The following is a 23,878-nucleotide window of genomic DNA, read 5'->3' on the forward strand; positions in this document are numbered from 1 at the left end:
CACTGTGGTGGACTCCTAATAGTGCCATAGTGTCTTACATATTCTGAAGAAGCATGGAGACAGTATAATGTTATGTACAAACTAGGGCTGGGACAACAAAAAGAAGAAATCTAATTAGTTAGGGGCTTCGTAATTAATTAATCAAAATTAATCACATGTTTAATCGCTTACAAATATTTGACCTGAGAAGCAATTTTATTTAAATTGAAACACATTTTGGTATACGAGTGAGTTTTTTAAAATCAAAATGTCCCATCATCCGCCGAGCAAATAAGCGATCTGATCGGCGGCTCCTCCCATTTAGTGGACTGGGGTTTGTTGACTGTCAGTTGGTGCACCGCTATGATCGCTATACACCTGAAACTCCTCCAGTGAGAAAGGTTCTGTGGTGCAAAAGCTAAGTATGATTAAAATGTATAATTTTTTTTTATCTGCCCTAGTAAAAACCAAATAAAAAATGTGTCGATGTTGATGATGCCTGCATACAGCCTTGGCCCCTTAACAACAACAACATAATAATAATAATAATAATAAGTATAATAATAATAATGACCTTGATACAGACTCCTCTGATGACATCACACAACGTCAGGATGGACATGTTCTGAGCTCTGTTGACCCAGCGCACCGCAGCATTCTGATTGGTCACCCAGGTCACCATGGTGACGTAGTACTCACTGTGGGGGACAACAGCAGAGTCATCGTTACTTACAGTGTTCAGACAACACTGACAAGTTTAAACAGCAGAGTCAGGGCGCCTGCTGGCCTAGTGGTCCAGGTGCATACCACATTATAGGCTCTGATGCCTGACAGTGTGTCCGTGTCCCGACAATCTTTGCTGCGCGTGTCAATCCGCATCTCTCTTCCCATTTCCTGTCAGTCTACTGTCCTATCAATAAAGGTATAAAACTCCCCAAAAAATCTTTCACAAAAAGCAGGGATGACTTTACAAGGAAAGATCAGCACCTTCTAAATGAGCTGGCATCGCCAGACTGTCCACCTTGGAAAGCCTGGTGTTCCTTTTAAACCGGTGGGCGTCGCATTGTTTTTGTTCCCCTCATAATGCAAATCAATTGCTTTGTTCTCGCTAGTCTCGCTACGAGTTAGAATAAAAGATGAACATACCCTCATTATAATACCAAAAGAAACAAAATGATTATTACTAGGGTTTTCAGGCCAAGGAGAGAGAGAGAGGAGAGAGAGAGCAAGGGACCCAGTGGTGACACCCTGGTCCGAAAATAAATACCAAACAGGTGTGCAAACGTGACTGACATGAAGTGAAGTTGATTTATTTATTTACGTGCTCCGAAATTCGCTCTGATATTCGTCTGAAAAAAAAAAAAAACATTTTGGTACGAGTGAATCAATGAGTGCGTTTTTTAAATGTAAATTTTCCAACCACTGGGCCAAGCAAAGCCTTCAAGCACTAAAGTTCAGACATCGTTACCTTTTGTCAAAGCTGTCAGGAGGGGGCAGTTCAGTGGTCAGAGAGCTTCCATCCAGACTGACCACATACAGCCTGACCTCAGGATTCACCTGACCCATCTGCAACACACACACACACACACACACACACACACACACACACACACACACACACACACACACACACGTATGTACACACGCATGCACACATGCACACACACACACGCGCGCGCACCGTGGCTTTTGAACCGTGGAGATAACCTACGCATCACACAAAGTCTGACCTCACCAGCCCATACTTGGGCATGGACGACTTATATCTCCATATACGGAGATGGCCATATATGGAGATACGATGACATCACAGAGTCCACAGCTGATGATGTGGCGTGATGTCATACAATACACAAACAAGCCCTATATAAAGGGGCAATTCTCACCAGGGAAGAGAGCATTGCCTGGAATGTTGAATCTCCATATATGGAGATAACCTACGCATCACACAAAGTCTGACCTCACCAGCCCATACTTGGGCATGGACGACTTATATACGGAGATGGCCATATATGGAGATACGATGACATCACAGAGTCCACAGCTGATGATGTGGCGTGATGTCATACAATAAACAAACAAGCCCTATATACTGATGCGATACGATGACATCACAGAGTCCACAGCTGATGATGTGGCGTGATGTCATACAATAAACAAACAAGCCCTATATACTGATGCGGAGATATGAGCAGGGCAAAGGTGTGACGTGTGACGTGTGACCGACCGACCGACCGACCGACGGACGGACGGCCGGTGGAGGTTTTCATAGTAAACTGCTCCCTGACGGTCGCAATTAAGCCCATAGATTGGAATGCCCATATATGGGCATATTGTGTGAGTCTCATGTAGTCTATAACATAGATGTCAGACGTCAGTCATATCCACAACCGACCGCAACTCGAATCAAACTTGCAAATGAATTCCGTCCTGTGCGAATTCCGCTTTTCGACCTTAGACGTCTTACTGGTATTATATGATGTTGGATATTGTGCTTCATCAATGTTGTGAGAAGAAAAATGGAAGGAGGGTGCAATTAAATCCTTGCTTCATTTACTCTTTCAATATTGATTCTGCCTCTCAAGGGCATGGGCAACATTATCCTAACGTGTGCGTGCGTGTGTGCGTGCGTGCGTGTGTGTGTGTGCGTGCCTGCCTGCAAATTCGACTTAATCCCTACTCTTGTTACAATGAAGCCGTCTCTACGCGGCCCATCGCCAGGTCCAGTAATAGAGCTGTCGTCCGCTGAAGGTTTTTGAAGAAAAACCGAGGGGACATTTTTTGCTGTGTAGAGATCTGGCACCCATACCAAGCTGATGTACAGCCTGCCTACCCATGGCCAAGAACGCTGCGAGTGAGAGTGTTGTCAAGAGGGGCCATAACTCTCACCACAGGGAAATATTCTGCTTGGTTTACCTCAATAAAAGTAAATGGTAAAAGGTGCATTTATACAACCTTTATCCAAGGCCACTTGGCAACGTAGTAAAAGTCCAGTATTCAAAAATGTACTTGAGTAAAAAGTACAAATTGTTGGCATCAATATGTAACCTACTTAAAGTACCAACAGTAAAAGTACTCTTTATGCAGACCCAGAACCGACCCACCAAGTGGCCGGCGTGAGGTCGGCGAAAAAATAATAATAGGGCGAGCGTGTTTTAAGGCGATCATTCCGGTTACCATAATAGTAAGGCGGCGTCCAGACGAAAATTAATTTGGGTGATTCCGCAATAGTTCTTTATCGTTTAGACCTTTGTGCCACCCGGAGACGGCATCTTGGGTGCCCGGAGACACACATCTTTGAAACTGGCGATTCACCCAGAGCGAATCGATCTGAAGACGGTGCCGCAGCGTCTCCGTGTGTACAGCCAAATACGCATAATTCCTGAAGCTATGACGTTGCAGTACAACCTCTCCCTAACCAGCATGCGCCGAGCTCCGCCCTCCCCTCCCAACAACATCAAACATGTTGTGTTTCTTGTGCTACTGAGTGTGATAGAGCTTTTACAGCAAACCGTACTCCTCCCTCCTTCCCACAGCAACTCCGTCAGCAATAAGTAGACATGATAATAAGAAAGGCAAAAAAACAAAAAGAAAAAAACATTGTTCTCTCTTTTTGGTGCTTTGTAGCAGTTTTACAGCGCCACTCATGGGCCGGGCGTATGTACTACAACATTTTCAGTGGTTTTGTTGCGTTCTAAGTGGATTCATGTAGGCTGCGTTTTGGAAACATTTTGGAAACAACTCAAGTGTATGTATTTGTGTATATGGGGCCTAAGTCTGACCTTTGGGTAGGGTACAGGTAGCTGTGCCCCTTGGGGTACAGTTTGGGTAGGGGTAGCTGTGCCTCTTGAGGTACAGGGCTCCTACCTTTGGGTAGGGGTAGCTGTGGCCCTTGGGGTACAGGGTTCCAGTGAAGCGAGCCAGCAGCATGCTGGGCACCAGGCTGTCGTTGACAGACAGGTAGGCCAGCCTGGATCCGTCTGGGGACCACCAGTGGGCCACCTGGGTGTGGAGAACCTCCTCTGGAAGAGACAAACACAGCGGATGAGATTTACAGGGTTCGACGCCGGCTTGTGGGACATTTTTTGTCAAACTTCCACGTGTTCCATGAACATACAAATATGACCAGAGACCAGAGCTATCCACAAGTTTCCCAAGGAGCTAACTGTGGAAAGGGGGTTTGTTAAGGTGTGCTTCACTTCCTCCACACAGCTGATACAAATCACTTAACAAAGCACCAAGTAATCACCATGCAGAGATTCAGGTGTCACAGGCTCACAGCAGCAACAGCAACCAGTCACAATGAAACAGCTAAAAGGAACAGGAATTGATGCCCACCTTTCACGCAAGGGCTCATGGGACACAGGAAACTTGTGGATAGGCCTAAATGTATACTACTAGTGCTGTGGTCCCCAATTTGGTCGAGGGACCCACACCTGCGGGTCTATAAGAGTAATATTAACTCCATAGACACATACAAAACAGGAAAAGTACAACATTATGGCTCCACCTCTTTAAGAGTGGGGGCACGTCTGAAAGAGAAAGACGGAAAGTCAGGAAACACAGATCTTAATTAATTCATCTATCTTCGCATCCCGACAACCCCAGATATGGACAAATTCACTACTGCTCTACAGGATGCGAAACTAGATATATTCTGACGGGGATCAAAAGGACTACAGGAAGGGAAAAGCTGGACTTTCACAAATACATAAACTTGACTAATGATATCCTTCAACTTACTTTGGAGTACAGTACAGTAAAGGGGATGGTGACACACTTAAACAGCTACTCCAAATTGAAACATTTTGGATAATTACACTAAAAGTGACAACATTCCCTGGTCTCAATGATGATATTGACTTCTCTCCCTTTCTCTAATAGCAGTCTACTTAGCCTTTATAGTGTATTGTTACTGTTGCTATTTAGATTCTAGACATACATAATATATGTTTAGTCAGGAACACTCACGTCAAAGTAGATTTAACCATTTATTGCAACAAATGGAATACAGTTAAACTTGACGTTAAAGGGCGCCGCGTTCGGAGATGTTCCCTGAAATGTGTGCATGCTTGCTGTGCAAAATCATAGGGATACAATAGTAGTACCAGTAAGACTCCCTAATCGGGAGATAAGCGACCGTTGGTCGCTTATCTCCACAAATAGGCCAAAAGTTTGTTTTACCAATTATCAAGACATACAGGCAGTTGACAGTTTGCCATGGTTACACCTACGCATCACACTAAGTCTGACCTCACCAGCCCATATTTGGGCATGAGCAACTTATGTCTCCATATATGGAGATATGATGACATCACACAGTCCTCAGCCGATGATGTGGCGTGATGTCATACAATACACAAACGAGCCCTACAGTATAAAGGGGCAATTCTTGCCAGGAAAGAAGCATTTCTTCGACTCAGACCTTATCGCCAGGGTTGGCTTATAGCAGCTGTCGGTAGGACCATATATGGATTCTGTTAGTGTGGATCTCCTAACAGGGCATCATCTGGGATACAATCCCTTTTATGCCCATATATGGAGATCCCTAACATAATCCCTTTCATGCCCATATATGGAGATCCCTAACAGGATCCCTTTTATGCCCATATATGGAGATCCCTAACAGCATCCCTTTTATGCCCATATATGGAGATCACTAACAGCTAACAGAATCCCTTTTATGCCCATATATGGAGATCCCTAACAGAATCCCTTTTATGCCCATATATGGAGATCCCTAACAGAATCCCTTTTATGCCCATATATGGAGATCCCTAACAGAATCCCTTTTATGCCCATATATGGAGATCCCTAACAGAATCCCTTTTATGCCCATATATGGAGATCCCTAACAGAATCCCTTGTATGCCCATATATGGAGATCCCTAACAGAATCCCTTTTGTGCCCATATATGGAGATCCCTAACAGAATCCCTTTTATGCCCATATATTATGAAGAAATCCCTGCTCTGAGTATCTGACATCAGTGTGATGTCACCTGTTTATGCCCATATATGGAGATCCCTGCTCTGCGTATCTGGTTGCTATGGTAAACAGTTGGTTGCTAGGGTAAAAAAACATGGTTGCTATGGTAAACAGTTGGTTGCTAGGGTAAACAGTTGGTTGCTAGGGTAAAACCATGGTTGCTAAGGTGGTTGCTAACGTACACTAACAAACCAGCAACAACAGACTGTTGCCACAGCAACGTACACAAAGGTTTGTGTACACATGTGGTGTGATGTCATACTGATGCGGAGATATGAGCAGGGCAAAGGTGTGACGTGTGACGTGTGACGGACGGACGGCCGGTGGAGGTTTTCATAGTAAACTGCTCCCTTACGGTCGCAACAATAGCAAACATTGACATATTAGCTTGAATTAGCAGACAGAACACTATTATTATTTGAGCCTATGCCAGACTCATCAAAAGTTGGAGGCTGGGGTGGAGGAGGCAGCTAAGCAGCATGCAGAGGAACTGAGGCTTCAGTTCAAAGACAAGCAGACCTATAGTGAATGCAAGCCATATTTAAAGGAGCGTGAGCTCTGATTGGATTATGACAGTGTGATAGGGATGGAGCTCGAAACAAGGTTCCGCTACAAACTCGATAACACATTATTGAGTACTCAGGATCAATACGCTTTGGGTTTATCAAGCTTGTCATCGAGCATAGCAGCCCATGACGTCATGTTTAAACAATCAAGACAAGAGGCGATCAAGAAATTATTGCGACCGTAGGTCGCATTTACTATCAAAAGCTCCACCGGCTGTCCGTGCGTCAGTCAGTGAGTCCGTCACACTTTTGCCCTGCTCATATCTCCACAACCGTTGCCCCGATCCATGCCAGATTTTGCACACACACTCCTTGACTGCCAAACTACAACCTCCAAGGACCCCCGGAGCCCCAGGGACCCCCAGGTCCCTGGGGGACCCCCAGATGTAAAAAATGACCAAATGTGCTCACACGTCACACGTCACACTTTTTTCCTGCTTATATCTCCGCACCCGTTGACCCGATCCATGCCAGATTTTACACACACACTCCTTGCCTGCCAAACTACAACCTCCAAGGACCCCCGGAGCCCCAGGGACCCCCAGGTCCCTGGGGGACCCCCAGATGTAAAAAATGACCAAATGTGCAAAAATGACCAAATGACCACCCCAACGGGGCTGCTCACGGGGAATTCCCGGGGACCACCGACTCCTGGTGCTCCAGAACGGATGCAAAAGTGGTGGCGCCCCCAGTGGAGGACCCCCTGCCACTGCAGCGCACATACAATGCCGTAACTTGGGCTAGGAGCGACCGGGAGAGCCGGGGCCGGTACCTATTCGTCCGCCTCGGCGGCGCGGAGACCCCACCCCTCATTTCTCACATGGCCCTCTTCTAGCGCCACCATGAGGCCGATTCTTGCAAAACACATTTTTGGACACTGCTCCTACAATTTTGCCCCTAAAATCACTCAAATCGGTACACAGTATGTCTACACTCATGTCATCAACATGGATCTGTCCCATATAGCGCCACCTTCAGGCCGATTTTTGAAAGCACATTTTTGGACACTGCTCCTCCAATTTTTCCCCTATTATCACGAAACTCGCTACACAGTATGTCTACACTCATGTCATCAACATGGATCCCTCCACATTTTTTGGGGACACTGCTCCCTACTCTTTGTGTATACATGTGACCTACGGTCGCTTATCTCCCGATTAGGGAGTCTTACTGGTTATATTACTATTCATAATATAAAGCCGTTTAACACTTATTGCACAATAATGAATGATTGTTTTAATGATATTTAATGATAATATGTCACTGTCATCTTCATCGATAGTTGTCAGCCACAAACTCACAGTCACAACAACTGGCCAATAAAAAACAATTGCAGAATTTGTCGTCTCACGACTTTTCACAAAATGTTAGAAAACGCTCAATAGTGGGCTCGATAAAAGCCCGGCTAAATAAGCAGGATCGATAAGGTGCTCATTATCAATAAAAATAAAACAATAACAAATTAACAATAGTAATAAACTCGCAGACCTCACAAACGTTGATATGTGAGGGGTGCTGTCTGCCGCTGAGTGCTTCCCTTCACAAGTGCTGTGTGTGACAGTGTGAGTCTCCGCCTCGTTATACTTCGTCGTATGACGTGTGTTGCATGCCAAAAATAGCTGATCTGCAAGCACACAATGTGTTGCATGTAGATCAGCTATTTTAACCAACGCGGAAACATGCAGTCTGCACAGCCGTTAGAAACCTCTGCCTTCACAATAATGGTGCAGAAAGACTGGGCACCTAAATATTGTGGGCACCTTAATGTTAAGTTGGATGAAATAATTGCTGTGTGTGGTTCTATATTGGCTGTGTCAATAATTTTGACAAATAATAGCTTGCAGCAACGTCTAAAAAATAAATTTGAAAAGCCCAAAGTATAAAAAAATATATGGTTAAAAAAATAACTAAAAATAATTACATTTGTTCATTTGGGGGAACCATGAACTTTAGTTAAAAATGTCCAATTATGAACTATGAAATGAACCAGTTCATTTTAGATGTTTTGAACTTGAACTAGTTCATGTTTTAAGTGAATTTTCCCAACACTGGGAGTAGGAAAGGATCTGTCTGACAGCTGATTACAGCTGAGACGGGCGACACTCACGTGTCCTGCATAAACTAACGCTATATGCTTCATCTACTGTAGCAGACATTGCTATAACATAGTCATTGTACACTGACACTGCTCCAGCATCCAAACCCATCATTTCAGCACCAATTCCACGACAGAAATGAGCGCTGTGGTCCCTCAGAACTGGTGTGTGTGTGTGTGTGTGTGTGTGTGTGTGTGTGTGTGTGTGTGTGTGTGTGTGTGTGTGTGTGTGTGTGTGTGTGTGTGTGTGTGTGTGCGCGTGCGTATGTGTGTGTGTGTGTGTGTGTGTGTGTGTTGCGCGCGCGTATGTGTATCCACAATGAGCCGCGGAGGAAGGCACTGAAAACGTTTTCAGCTGACACGACTTTAATGCTACCAATTATTTTCCTCAGGAATGTCCTATTTTTCACATCCAAAAGAAAAGGCTGCCTGAATTGCTGTCTCTATACAATAGCAAACTGAATCAAATAGAAACCTCACATCTCCCCCCCAAAAATGAAAACTTTGGATTTTCCTCATTTAATGACCTACTTCTTCACACAAGGGTGTCAAGCAAAATTAACGGAAATAGCAGATCCACAAGCTAGACAATGTGTCGCGGCGCAGTGCATTGTGTAGCTTGTAGGTCGGCTATTTTCACTATTTCTGAAAATGTAGACATCTGTGATCTCTGTGAGCTCAGTCGGTAGAGCTTCTCGCCTCTTTGGACACCGCCAACTAAGCGTATAAGTAGCCCGGCGTGGGTGGGGCAAGTAGGCTACTGGGAACTGATGGTAGGGGTTGTTGTAAGTACTGGGAGCTGATGGTAGGGGGTGTTGTAAGTACTGGGAGCTGATGGTAGTGTTGTAAGTACTGGGAGCTGATGGTAGGGGTTGTTGTAAGTACTGGGAGCTGATGGTAGGGGGTGTTGTAAGTACTGGGAGCTGATGGCAGGGGTTGTTATAAGTACTGGGAGCTGATAGTAGGTGTTGTAAGTACTGGGAGCTGATGGTAGGTGTGGCGCTCCATCTCCCATGGGTCTAGTACAGTGGTTCTTAACCACCAGTGGTCCCAGGTTTCCAGGTGGCCCCGCCTCCAATGAAAGCCAGGGTGAATAACAGTCAGACCTGGGGAAGTAGTTCTGCTGGATTCGTCCACAACCCTCAACAATCTTAAAATGTTATAATATGGGGATAAGAGGTTTCTGCCCCACAGGAACAATATGAAAAGCCTCCCATACTTATATATATTATATAGAAACATTTTTTATTTGCCATTATGCTGTTTTAACATATTGGCATTGGAACTTTTGATGTAAATGTTTTATGCAAAATGCTGTAGTCAGGGGAAGGGGGTACTTGGCTTCAGAAATCAGTATAACGGGGTTGATAAATAGGTTTCTGTTTAAACAAATGTATGTATTTTGATTTATATTAATATGAACTGTGAAACTATATTTTGGACAAGACCATCTGTCACTCTGCAATCTGCTGTGACTGGCCTGAGGATGTCACACCTAGATGTAAACTTCTCTTAATCTATTGTTGTCTTCCTGTGTCCTTTGATCAACGTCCTGTTCGAACCATCTGTCTGTCTGTAGGCCATGATTTGTTTATTGGAAATACTGTATTTAAAGGTACTGTAAATTGACATGAAGACAGTATTCTGCGGTTCCACCGCTGAGGTGAGGTCAGGCCTGCGTGCTCTGATTCTCTACTTGATTCTATACTTGCCATTCCTGGACTATGTTTTTGATGCTTCTCTGAATAAAGCTGCAAGGAACGACTACCTCATTACCTCCGGATTCCATATTCTTTTAGTAGAAGTTCTATTTCTTTTATCTTTATTTAGTTTGTATTTCTTATTTATCAGGGGTACTGCAACCAAAAAGGTTTTAGAACCAGTGCTCTATAGAGTCAGTCATGTACAGATGTACCATTTCAACTATTCAGTATGTACTGCTCTTTTCCTGCAAATGCATTTTTCCACAGGTTCCTTTGACTGTTTTGCCAGTCAGTCAGAGATGTGTCAGAGTGTTGACTCGTACCTTCATAGAGCCAGTCAGAGATGTGTCAGAGTGTTGACTCGTACCTTCATAGAGCCAGTCAGAGATGCCGTTGAAGACGAGACCCTCCTGTCCACTAGAGGTCAGTCTCCACGAGCTGCTGCTGACGTCCGTCTGGTAGTAGATGTTGTTCTCAAAGATGTACATCTGCAACCAAACAAGGTCAGACAGCAGTGTTGACTTATTCAACTAAAAACTATGACGAGACACATTATATATATATATATATATATATATATATATATATATATATATATATATATATATATACATGATATATATGCATGCATCATCTCCCACCCATGCATTGTGCTATCGTTTATTTTTTATATATACTGTACTTGGTGAACTATGGAAAGTATTCTAAATATGTGCGTGTGTGTGTGTGTGTGTGTGTGTGTGTGTGTGTGTGTGTGTGTGTGTGTGTGTGTGTGTGTGTGTGTGTGTGGTGTGCGTGCATGCACGTGTGTGCGTACACGTGTGTGCACGCATAGATTAAGTGTGCCGCATTGGGCTTGCATGCATGCAGCCAGACAGTGAATAATATGAATATATTTCACTCATAACAGCCTGTTTTCAAATTCAAAATGATAAATTGATGTGTATGTGTGTGTGTGTGTGTGTGTGTGTGTGTGTGTGTGTGTGTGTGTGTGTGTGTGTGTGTGTGTGTGTGTGTGTATGTGTGTGTGCTGTGCTGTGCTTACACAAGCCACATACAGATATCATGCTGAGACTCTGCTATATCATATTAAAATGCTAACAATGTGTTTAATTACCCACCAGTCTCTCTTGCAGCTCTATATGGCCTTGAAAACCATGCTCTATCTAATTAATTTATAGGCTATGTCTGTATATGTGTTTATGTGTCTACATTGTCTGTGTGTGTGTGTGTGTGTGTGTGTGTGTGTGTGTGTGTGCGTGCGTGCGTGCGTGCGTGCGTGCGTGCGTGCGTGCGTGCGCGTATGTATGTGTGCTTGTACACTAAGCACAATCTTATACCATTGTGTGACAACGTCACGTGCCTGAAATAGCTCACCACGTGTCACATTCAGTGTCTGCTTGTTGATCGGCTAGGACAGATGGAATTGTAATGGCAGACCACTGGTGGTCCCTGAACCATTGTACTAAGGTATAGTAAGGCGCCGCTCACTTCACACTGGTTGGGATTTCTTTGTTTTGTTTTTGCGACCGTCAGGTTGCAGTTACAATGAAAGCCTCCAACTCTGTCCATCTGTCACGCTGCTCAGAGTCAGCTGTGTCTGATTTACGCTGCTCAGTCAGCTGTGTTTGTTTGGGGGGAACATCTGTCAGAACAGTTCATTACCTCCAACAGATGGTGCCAGAGCGCCACTGGAGGAAAGGCATGGGTGGGAAAGATGACAGCGCAGGTTTTCTTCATTCCCCAGTAACTTTGGAACCATTTGTCCAAATGAACACACTGATCCATGTTGATCACATGACTGTACAGATACTGTCTACCGATCGGTGTGATTTTTGGACATCTGTAGGAGTACTGGCCAAAAGTTAGTTTTGCAAACATCGGCCTCCTGGTGGGGTGCCATGGCATTGGTCCAAAGGTTCATTAGTCCAAATTTGTTAAGAATACTATGCCTAACCCTAACCCTAACCCTAACCTCGCCTACCAGGCTTTCAGAGAGAAAGCCTGGTGTTCGTTCACAACAGGCCGTTTGGTTTCCGCCTAAAGCGCGGAAACCACTAGAAGAAGCGGTGTCGCTTTGATTTGGTTTCCCCCCGTTTGTTTCCCCAATCCCTTTTAAAATGCTGGAGTAGCCTAGTGTAGTCTTGCCAGTCGCTAAACAGTTGGACTAAAAGATGCATATAGCAAACAAATTTTTCAAAAGCAAAACTACTCCGCATCAAGATGTTTATTAGGTAGGCCCTAAAAGTATGTCCTTGAGCGCAGGGGAATATTTTGGGTTAAAACTGTTTCCGGTGGATAGTTCCGGCCAAATTGTAGTCCTTTGAGTACTACAACATGACGTTTTGTGGTTTCCGCTCCAGACCGGTTACAAGCCCGAAAAGTGAAGTGATCCCAGACTACCCTAACCCTAACCCCAGTAACCCTAACTAAATTCCGACTAATGAACCTTCTGACTAATGAACCTTTGGACTTAATGGGCAGTCCCCCCTGGTGGCGCTATAGAACAGCTGCCCCAAATGTGCCCCAAATGTGAAACATTTGGGGCTGGGAATGGTTATTGTTCACCTTTGAATCGATACGATACCTTTTTCGATACCTGGGAATCGATACGATACCCTTTTCGATACCCTTTTCAATACTTTTTATTAAGTTTAACACGGAGCAGAGGTGATGATGATGATCACACAGTGTGGCGGAGCGGAGAGTATAGACGTTGGATAATCATCATAATAATAAACATTATAGGCTATTGCAATGTCGGCTATTTTCCACAGTAACGAGTGTAGCCTACTAAAGCAGTCATTAAACTCGTTTTTACGTGAACCGATACCCGATAGTATCAACGTCATGCAATCGATACCATTAAAAGTATCGCAGACGATACCCATCCCTAATTGGGGCAGAGGTTCTGAATTGGTATCCAGGGAGTGTGTGTGCACAGTTTGGCAGCGACCGGGCCAACAGTGCCGGAGATTAGCTAGTAACAAACTGGATGGACGGATGGACGGACGGACGGACGGACGGACGGACGGACGGACAGACGGACAGGGGTCAAAACATAGTCTCCGCATACCTTCGGCCTGTGGAGACAATAAGCCATGTGCTTTCCTGAGCGTATCCTATTAGATGACCTTGTACCTGTGAACTGTACTGTCATGAAACGGTACTTTTTCCTATGCAAACTTAAAAATTCTTCAATCAATCAATCAAACAATCAATCAATCAATCAATCAAATTGTAATAGTCAAAATATTGTACTAAAGTAGTAAGCTATGTGTACTTAGTTACTTTCCACCTCTGGCCAGCAGCCCGCCGCGGCGTGAAGACAAAATATGCAGTGGGAAGCGCATTAATAATGAAGACCACTTTGTCATCAGTGTCGGCGACGCACTGCCGCAGGGGATTCTGGGAAAATGGATCCCACTTGGGAGAAAAAAAGCAAACAAATATGCCATGGAACGGTTAATTACTTTCCCTGTCTAGACTCGGGGTAAATAATCGCGTTATTATTCAGTGCTTAGCACTCTGTTAGTGCGCGGAGGCATTCTTCACGCAGAAAGATTCGGTCCTCTAAACATTCATGTCTTCCAGCAGAATAGAAACCCTTGATTACTGGCTCTTTTGTTTGTTAGTTTGTTTTTCTTCCTTCACCGCAATCGTTTTTCTTTTTTTCTCAGCGTTGCCAGATTTTGCGAGATAAATGAGCGACCAGGCCTATGAAAACAAGCCCACAGGAGCACTTTATGACTTTACACCTAATCTATCTATAAATGCGACAAATCTCTGTCTGTTTGTTTGTTTGTTTGTAATCCGCGTATCTCGAGAACCGTTCGTCCCACCGGCTTCAGATTCGGCACGCGCGTTCCCCACCGCCGCGCGGAGTGCAGTGCCAGGCCTCGACCCGACTCGCGGTTTTCCGAAACCGGCGCGAAACGTTCGGAATCTCCTTATGCGGAGCTGATTGTTGACATCAGGCTGTTCCGGAGGAAATCGGCGCAAGCGCTGAGTCATTGTGACATCACTTCATAAAAGGCTCTGACATCACGTACGCCACATGAGTCAACACAAAATCTCTGTGAATGTGTATGTATGTATGTAATCCGCGTATCTCGAGAACCCTTCTTCCCACCGGCACGCGCGTTCTCCAGATATGGGCATAAAGTCTGACATCAGAGTTTTCCGCAACCGGTACTGTGTGTGCAGAGATCTTCATATATGGGCATAAGTGGACAAAGACAAACAGATGGTCAAAACGGGTCCTATGACAACAGGTATATTGGGGTTTGCATTAAAGGGTGGGGCATTCATGGGGTTTGCATTAAAGGGTGGGGCATTCATTCCCTATTTCAAATTCGGCACGTGCGTTCCCCACCGCAGCAGGTAGTGCAGTGCTCGGCCTCAACCCGACCCGACCCACGATTGTTTGAAAAAGCGACAGAAATCTCATATATGGGCATAAAATGGACGCAGATAAACAGATATCTCCATATATGGCATATATGGGCATACAATGGATGCAGAATCACAAAGATCTCCATATACGGGCATAAAAGGGACACAGACAGACAGATACAGAGATCTCCATATATGGGCATAAAATGGTTGCAGATAGACAGATATCTCCATATATGGGCATATATGGGCATAAAATGGACCCAGAACTATAACTGCAGTGATCTCCATATATGGACATAAAATGGACACCGACAGACAGATACAGATATCTCCATATATGGGCAAAAATGGACACAGGCAGACAAATGGTCAAAACGGGTCCTATGAAAACAGGTATAATGGGGTTTGCATTCCCTATTTACATTGTTCCGAGTTGGCCAGGTCGCCGACTAGACTAGTATACTAAATAGGGCATAGCAGTGGGCGTGGTTTTCTGGAGCCACTGAAAAATTGATTCTTCCCATAGAGATTTACACAATTATTTTAAGCCTAGAATCAAGCCATCCAGGATCCTGGTGAATCATGAACATAAAACCTTTGATTCTAACCTCATGTACATACAGATGTGCGATTTCAAAACTTCAGACTTCCTGCCATTGGCAAGACAGTAGATTTCCAGTGGCTTTGCAGAACATTGAGCTTGTAGATCAGCTATTTTTGCAATTTTCATGACCTTCTCTGACTTTGAAGTTTAAATCTAGCTATGAAGGTGGATTCTGCTTTTCAATGGGAATGGAGTGGTTTCTTGGGGACTGCCCATAAATCCGACCTCAACGCGAGGCGTTGTGAGCATGTAGATCGGCTATTTTCCCAATACTGTGTTATACAAAATGCAGGTCCCCCAGTCTCGGCCTGAAAAGGTTGAGAACCAGTGGATTATAAGGTTAATTCACAGGGGTGAACCTGAGACCAAAAAAACAAGGTTTGAGAACCCCTTGCTTTACTCACCAGCTGTTGACCCTGGACGCCCCACGATGCAAACTGAAGCACCGAGTCTGACACTTCTGGAGGGTTCAGCTCCTTCACCTCTCTGATGACGATTTACACATTTACAATTTAGCAGACGCTCTTAATCCAGAGCGATTTACAATAAGCAAGGACAGCACATGGTAATACATAAACATTAAAGGTAGGGTAAGTTCACTAAAAAATCACTTTAATACATCAAATAGTCTTCTAAAAATGTAGGTAGACCAAGAACCTATTCACTAAAATCAATAAAACAAAACAAAAGCCTGTTAACATTACTCTAATAAGAGGGCCTGGGGGAAAACGGGATGGGAAGAACAATTTAAGAATTGAAGAAATGAACTTACTTATTTACTCAATGTCATTTATTGTACAAATGTTGAAGGTACAAGGTACAATGTAACGTATGCAAATGATTAATTGTATGTGAAAAATGTGTGGGATAAAATGTATATGTATATATAAAAAAAAAACATTACTCTAATAGAATGCAGGGTGGGGTTATACTGTGCAAATTTGCCTTCCCTTTGTATTGTTGGATACTTCCTGGAAGCTGAAACTCTGAGTCAAAAGGCCCAACTGAAAAAACACTGAGTTATTAAAATGACATCATATAATCAACCCCTCCCCCTTTACCATACACCCAACACTGTGGGTGTGGCTAACTTCAGCTGGGTCACAACACACCAGGCATACACTTTCTGTACACTTTTTTGGAGAAAAAAGAAATATTCTTACTAGTATAATCAATACCTGATAATCATGTTTTGTGTTCTAAGTAAAAAAAAAAAAGAAAAAAAAGAAAAAGAAAACACTTTTCCCAAAGTCAACATACTAAACATTGGGTGTTTAGTTTACTCACCTGGTATGCAGGTTATAAATCAGATATGATGCCAGAAAGGAGTGTCTGTAGACCTACAGTAAACACAAAACACATTAAAATGTATCACACCGAGTAACGCTCATTTTAGTAGTCTTTTCATCGACATCTCTGATTGGTTTTAGGTCTAACCAATAGATTCCATTTGAAGGTTTTGTAACTGTTCCCGGAAAACTTTTTTGAATGGCTATGAGCACCAGACTATATTCACACAGTATGAAATTGTCTGGCTATGCGAGGCTAGTGCTGTGGCGGACGGACAAGCAAATTATCATAGCGATTTTGATAATTATGATTAATAAGCATAAACCAACTTTACGTGAACGATATCGATGTAACGAAGATATTAGATTGGGTACATATATTTTATATGCGCAGAATTACAATTAAAATACATTTTATGTTGAGCCCACTTCCACAATTTCTCTGTAAGTGCGAGTTCGCCAGAGGCGCTGCTCTCTGCTCTCTAGAGAGACCACGTGACATACTGCCTCATAATGTTAATTTTCCAGTGCATAAAAAGAAAAGAAAAGAAAGGGAAAATGCATGTATACACAAACACGTGTACGTAGGCCTACAACGTAAGAATATTTGAGTTCTTACCGGTCTGACATGGTATCCCAGCAGCACAAAGTTCAGATCTGGAGAAACCGCAAACTTTGTCGCCTTGAAGGTGGCCTGTGGATGTGGAAGACATGGAAACGAGGTCACATGACTTGTGGGAGACATTGTGGAAACGAGGTCACATGACTTGTGGGAGACATGGAAACGAGGTATCCCGGGGGTGTTGTGGGGAAGGGTGTTCCTCATTAAATCAGATGAAATGAAAGAATCCTTGTGCTGTAAAGATACCTCTCTAAGAGTTAACTATGGTTCAATAAGCAAGGGATAATCGACGCCCAGCCCATCAACTACCACGCTTATTACGCGGCTGCTTAATAAATTAACCCCAAAGTAACAACAAAACAAAGTGTTTCCTTAAAGATGGGGTGCCATGATTTATTTTCCCCCCAACACATGATGATCAGGTATTATGATTATACTAGGAGGAAGATTTGTTCCAAAAAGAATACAACGGCGAGTATCCGTGAGTGAGCTACAGTCCACAGAAAATGGGGCTGTCGAGCAATGTGGGGGAAAAGTAGCCAGAAGTAGCCAAAAAAAGCCAGATCTGGCTGCGAATGAGGAAGAAAGTCGGCTGTGGTGCATCATGGGATATGTATTTTCGGCCGGTCTGTGGACAGACACCACTCTCCTCCGTCGTAGCAGCAGCAGCGCTGAGGGACAGTTGACTCAACACTGCTGCAATGAGGGCGCGCTCCACCGGGCAGCGCTCAGGAAATCAGTCTATAGACGCTCGACAAAGCCGGACAAAGTGGTGGCCAGGCACTTTACCACCGTGCCACCCGAGCAAACGTTTCTGCCAATTTCCAAAAAATGTACTTCTTATCTACAAGCTCACAGCGCATCACAGCCGAGATTGTAGATCGGCTATATTTTCTGCATTCAATCAACCAAGTGCAAAATCAGGCATTACGACGCCATCAACTTCCGCCGAAAGTACATTTTAGTACATGTAGATTTACTCGACTAAAACTAGACTAACACTAAATCCTTTCAGGTGACTAAAATGTGACTAAAGCTAAATGGAATTTTATTAAAAAGACTATGATTAAAACGACATCAAAATCTGGCCGATGGGAAGGTTTAGAACTCACAAAGGTGGTGTTTTTCAGGAGGACGTCTGTGTGGTTGCTCTGCGTGTTGGCTTTCACAACATCTCCGTCCCAAGTCCGAAAAATGAACTCCTCATCTGAACACAGAGAGCGAGAGAGAAAGAGAGAGAGAGAGAGAGAGAGAGAGAGAGAGAGAGAGAGAGAGAGAGAGATAGAGTGAGAGAGAGAGAGAGAGAGAGAGAGAGAGAGAGAGAGATGTATTTTTTTTTATTTTCACATTTCTATATCATTTCTATATCATCTAGTTTATCTATATCATGAGTTTATCATCACGTTAATCAGATTGGACTTTTTTGTTTGTACCGGTATGTATGGGCTGTCAAGGCCAGAAGTTTTTTGCCACTGAGTAGGCGTTCCCGCAAAACATCCGGGTATGATGATGATGTCACGCGCATACCCTCTATTGTTGTTACCGCAGGGAGCAGTTACTGTGAAAACCTGCAGCAGTTGTGTCATGCGTTACTATTGCCTGTCACACTGTAATGCTTGCCTGTAACGGCACACACACGTGCACACGCACACGCACGCACACACACACACACACACACACACACACACACACACACACACACAACTCTATCTGTCTCGTTTGCGCTGCTCCACACTGATTGCAAAAAGTAGAATTATGAACCATGAACTGATTGTGTCATGGCACACACTATGTGGCCTTCAGAAATGATGCTCTTTTACACCTGCTGCTCCACTTGCTGTAACTAGACCTGTAATTAGTGTTAAGCCAGTCAAGTCGTGATGTCCAGCACACCTGGAACTCTGATCAGTTTACAGTTCAGTGTTCAGATCTCCTCTGCCCTTTTCGTCCTCACATGTGCTTGCCAGGAGAGGGAACACTGGAAATCTCTGTTGGAACTGTTACCCCCGCGACTCGATTCTAAGTGTTTTTGAAGATGGATGGATATAAGTCTTAAAGTTAAGTGTGATGAAAAATGGAGATACAAGGTCTCTTCCCGTCAAGAGACGATAAACTCCATGATAGGTCGCCTGTGTGGAAAGTATCTAAGCTTCAACCCTCTACAGAGAAGAGGCAGTGCTAACTATTTGATCACAGAACTTATAACAATCTGACAAGGTCTGAATCTCATTAACTGTAGTCGACAGAAGTGAACAATTTTAAAGGGATCTCCATCTCCGTCTCGGGAGGGGGAGGGGGGTTACAGACAGTATGTATAAGACTGGCAAACACTTTGAAGCACAATGACAGGCGAATAAACATGAGTCAGATGAGCTGCTTGTGAGCGATTCGGCGTTCCAACAGCGCTTTGATCTCTTAGATCTGCCGTGCAGCTGTCAGCCAAATCACAGCATGTCTGGTTTATTTTTTTCTTCTCAGTTTAAGTCTTCAATTAAATAATTCAGGAGTTGTGGGTCATGACCAGCAGTAAAGGTAGGATTATCCTTTACAATGTCCGCCAGGAGAAGCACTCAGGATGAAGGTGAAACACAGTTGATTAAAGGTGTTATTTTGCAAGCCAGTGCCCCCCTGGCCCTTTTTGAATTATTTTACAAACCACCTTGCATTTCTCACTGCTGCTTGCCAAAGCAGTAACACAGTCATAAAACCTGCATGAAAATGAGGAGCAGGTAAGGCCCTGTTTATTCTACTGTCTGGACATTGGAGACAGAACAGAACCCAGACACCATGTTATTTAACTTCAATGTGAGGAATTTTAAGATGAGCTTGCCTAGTCTGACCTTGATCTAACAAGGTTCACTTCAGTAAGTTGCCATCTGAAGGCCTTATCATATAGTCCAAGGTGATGGCTCATCACCCCACCCTGGTGTAGTTTTCAGGCTATCACCTACCGGTAGATAGCTCTTCACCTGTTTAGGTGATAGCTAGAAAACTACACCAGGGTGGGGTGAGCTATCACCTTGGACTATGATAAGGCCTTAACTCCCTACCTGAGCAACAAACAAAGCCATTAATGAGCAAAGACAAAGGCCTGTCCATACTGTCTCCGACCACCAGACTTTTCGTCGGAGAGTTCTGACTTTCCAAACTCTAATTCGGGTTAATGCTTTTCAGAAGATGCGAGTGATGTCATTTTGTAGTTGAACCGGACCTTTCCGGAAATGTCTTTGGTCTGAGACAGTATGGACAGGCCTTTAAGTTAAGGCATAAGAGCTGGTACTTAGGACAATCAAAATAGAGCCCTATTTTATGTGTTATTTATACATTTTTGAATAATTATATATTTATTTTATTTTTTGCAGACAAGCATCTGACCTCTGACTCTGTGTCTGGGGCCTCAAAGCAGGAAAAATCTCCATATTCTGAGGTCCCGTTCTTTCGAGGTCCCAGTAGTTCGGTTAGGGTTAGGGTTAGCATTCACCAGGTTAACATTCACCAGCGTCGGCAGGTTAGCCTCGGACTACTGGGACCTCGAAACAACAGGACCTCGGAATAGCGCTACGCGCCCCCAAAGCCGACATGAAGCTTCACCTGGAGAGTTGTATCTGCTACCTCCTGGCAATTATACACCAGCTGCCATTATGTATTGACGTCCATTACGGGTTCGCTGAAAGAGAGACCAGTATGTTCTCCCCAATATTTACATAGTAGGCTAAGGTTATTCTCCTCAAAACTGTCTGACAGTACAAAGAAGGTGCAGCGTTCTTGGTGACATCACCACCAACAAGTGTGACCTGATATACATAACAACAACACCCACATGAAATCTTTTGTAGTTTTTGAAGTATTTAGTTTTAAGCACCCAATGCATTTGACATGGGAAATGAGTCTGGAGAGAGAGGAAGAGAGACCCATTGAATGTAGGAGTCTCAGAAGTAATGTTGGAGTGCCCGTTGGGTAGATATTTATGCCCATACATGGTGTTCCAATGCGAGCCCACACTGTTTCATAGGAACAGTATTTCTAGTTTTATATGTTTCTTTATACCACGTACTGACAAGAAACTAATAAAATAAATAAATGGCCGATCTACAAGCTCCCAACGTGACTTCCAATTGTGATAGATAAAAATCTATATAATGTATATAAAGTATTATTCGTTAATAATCTCAATCTCAACCAATTCCAGGAGTTTTACTCACAAGGCATTATTTATGTTTGCCATCTGTAAGCTTGAGTAAATCAGTAATGGTTACTTTTGATCTACACAGCGTAGATGTTATAAAAAGCGTTTTGGGAGTAAACTTGAGGAACACGTACCATATCAGACCCTTGCGCTTCTAACATCATCAATAACACATGAAGTATTTTTTTTATTTTTTTGGATCAGACTTCAGGGGCTCTCTGGTGAGTGTTTACACTGGAGCTGTCTGGCTGTCTCGCCCTTATGTCTTTCCACTGTTACTTGAGTAATAAAAATATACTTTTCCCACCGCTGTCGACAGGACTACCACCTCCTCCCAGTGGCGGGAGGGGCCGGGTCTCTTCTCAAATTAACATGTCCCAAAATGCTTCTCTACAGTGCTGATTTTGTTGAGTAAAACTATGACGAAAAATGTTTATCGACTAGCCTGTCTTTATTCACTGACACTGACTATATACTAACACTATGATGCTATGATGGCTAAAACTAAGAGTAAATATGTTGACGTTTTGTTCCGTCAGCAAATAAAGTCTAGTCTAAAATGTTAGGGAGGGATAGTGGAGAAGAGATCCGGTAGAACTAAAAGACAAGTCATTATGTTTGTTTGCGCTCTGAAAATAGCAGATCTACACGCTCACAACGCTCCACGCTCCGACGTGTTGTGAGCTTGTAGATCAGCTATTTTAAGCCTACAATCAAGTGTAAAATCAGGCATTAGGAAGCCATCAAGTCACTGTCAAAATCAAAATCAACTGTACATAGTGAAGTAAGAAGATTCTCTTCGGGTTTTCTCCTAACTACATCTGTGTCATACTTTGTTCAGTCTGTACGCATGTCTGAGTCTAACTTCATACCCAAAGTGGGGTTTCACTTTAACATTTGCAAAGAAATGAAAGTGTCCTTATATAACAGTATTGGAAAGAGTATCTGAGTGGCTCAGCGGTAAAGTTAGAAAGAGACGTGGCAAAAATCAAGATATCTACTAAGAGACACTTATAATCCAACCGGTACAGTATTGTAACGACCCTGGGTCGTTACAATACTGTATGTATTATGCAGTATGTACATGATCATGTAGTATGTACATGATATGATGAATAAATATAGCAGCAAGTATGCACTGTACAGATGTGCCGTTTTGACCAATTTCGCATGGCTAAAATATGACTAAAACTACAAAATGAAATCGTATTCAGGAGACGATGACTAAAAGTAAGAACTGGTACGTACCACTGATCCACCGCGCCTCAGGGTCATGCACCTGGAAACCTCTCTGAAAGAGGTTGTCCAAGGTCAAGTGGGAGCCACCGTTTTTGGAGCCGTCATCTATGAAAGAAAAATAAGAAAAAAGCAGATGATTACATTATTTTATTATGTTTAATTTATATCACTTTATGCAGTGCATGGTGGAAAGTAACTAAGTATATTTAGTTCTTCAGCCATGTATACGTTTCGGCCATTTATTGTGAGCTTGTAGATCGGCTATTTTCAAAAGATTGTTATACATTTGAAAACTTGAAATGGGACATTCTGCATAATGAGTACTTTTACTTTTGGTACTTTTGAACTTTTACTCAATTGAAAATGTTATTCTGGACTTTTACTTGTAAGGGCACAGTCACACCAAAGTATGGCTGCCGGCTGATTAACACTTTTTGTATGCTTTTTGGTGTGCAAGAACCACCAATCCAATCGATATACCCATAAAAGGGTCAAGGACTGACAGATACAGAGATCTCCATATATGGGCACATATGCGATTTAGGCCTAGGTCACACTGACATGCACAGTCTTAGTCCTACTGATGCCATCAGGGATCACTGACACCCTCTGGAACCACCACTGATCATAACCTCAAGCTGAAAGAAAGCGCACAAGTCATGCTGCTTAAAAACCTACACTCTCAATAATGGATAAAGTAATTGAGTGTGAGATTGCAGTAGACACAAACAGGGGTGAAACAATCTTCCTCCCAAGAATACCTCACTATATGACCGAAGTGATGAGCTTCCCTTCACCTTCATTAGACGACAGTTCCCTATCCGCTTAGCTTTCTTTGTTGCCATCAATAAGGGTCAGGGCCAAGATAATGAACGAGTTGGCATCTACTTGCCTCTCTACACAGCCTTCTCCAGGTGCAAGAGAGTCAGCGCTGTAAAAGTTTTCATTGTGAAGCGGCCTGAACTTCTAGTTTATAATGTATCGGTATTTATGCCAAATATTTTGATATCGATCATATTCAACATTTTAAGTGTTGCAACAGTGAAAACTACCGAAGCACTTGCCTACCCTCAATGAGCATTTATTTAAATACTTTTTAGTTTTTTCATTACGTTTTTTTTTGCTTGGTCTACCTACAGTAAGTTTTTTTCTTAGATAACTTTTTCTATGCATTCGGTGTATTGATGTTGTCGATACATTGATGTAAAT

The 23,878-nt window shown here is 43.3% G+C and overlaps 1 protein-coding gene across 1 annotated transcript in view; it reads right to left on the reverse strand.

Annotated features, from left to right (window-relative positions):
• LOC308307451 (inactive dipeptidyl peptidase 10-like) overlaps positions 1 to 23,878 on the reverse strand; it is a gene marked incomplete at both ends in the record, with an annotated part of 76,911 nt that overhangs the window by 17,321 nt on the left and 35,712 nt on the right. The window contains 9 exons of the mRNA XM_080752714.1: positions 554 to 677; positions 1,448 to 1,545; positions 3,847 to 4,001; positions 10,699 to 10,819; positions 15,738 to 15,819; positions 16,621 to 16,673; positions 17,242 to 17,316; positions 18,357 to 18,451; positions 22,679 to 22,774. Of these exons, the coding sequence (XP_080608840.1) occupies positions 554 to 677; positions 1,448 to 1,545; positions 3,847 to 4,001; positions 10,699 to 10,819; positions 15,738 to 15,819; positions 16,621 to 16,673; positions 17,242 to 17,316; positions 18,357 to 18,451; positions 22,679 to 22,774 (899 nt within the window). The remainder of the gene's footprint in view (positions 1 to 553; positions 678 to 1,447; positions 1,546 to 3,846; positions 4,002 to 10,698; positions 10,820 to 15,737; positions 15,820 to 16,620; positions 16,674 to 17,241; positions 17,317 to 18,356; positions 18,452 to 22,678; positions 22,775 to 23,878) is intronic.

The sequence above is a fragment of the Nannobrachium achirus genome, assembly GCF_963921795.1.
Source record: "Nannobrachium achirus genome assembly, chromosome: 22".
NCBI lineage: Eukaryota > Metazoa > Chordata > Actinopteri > Myctophiformes > Myctophidae > Nannobrachium > Nannobrachium achirus.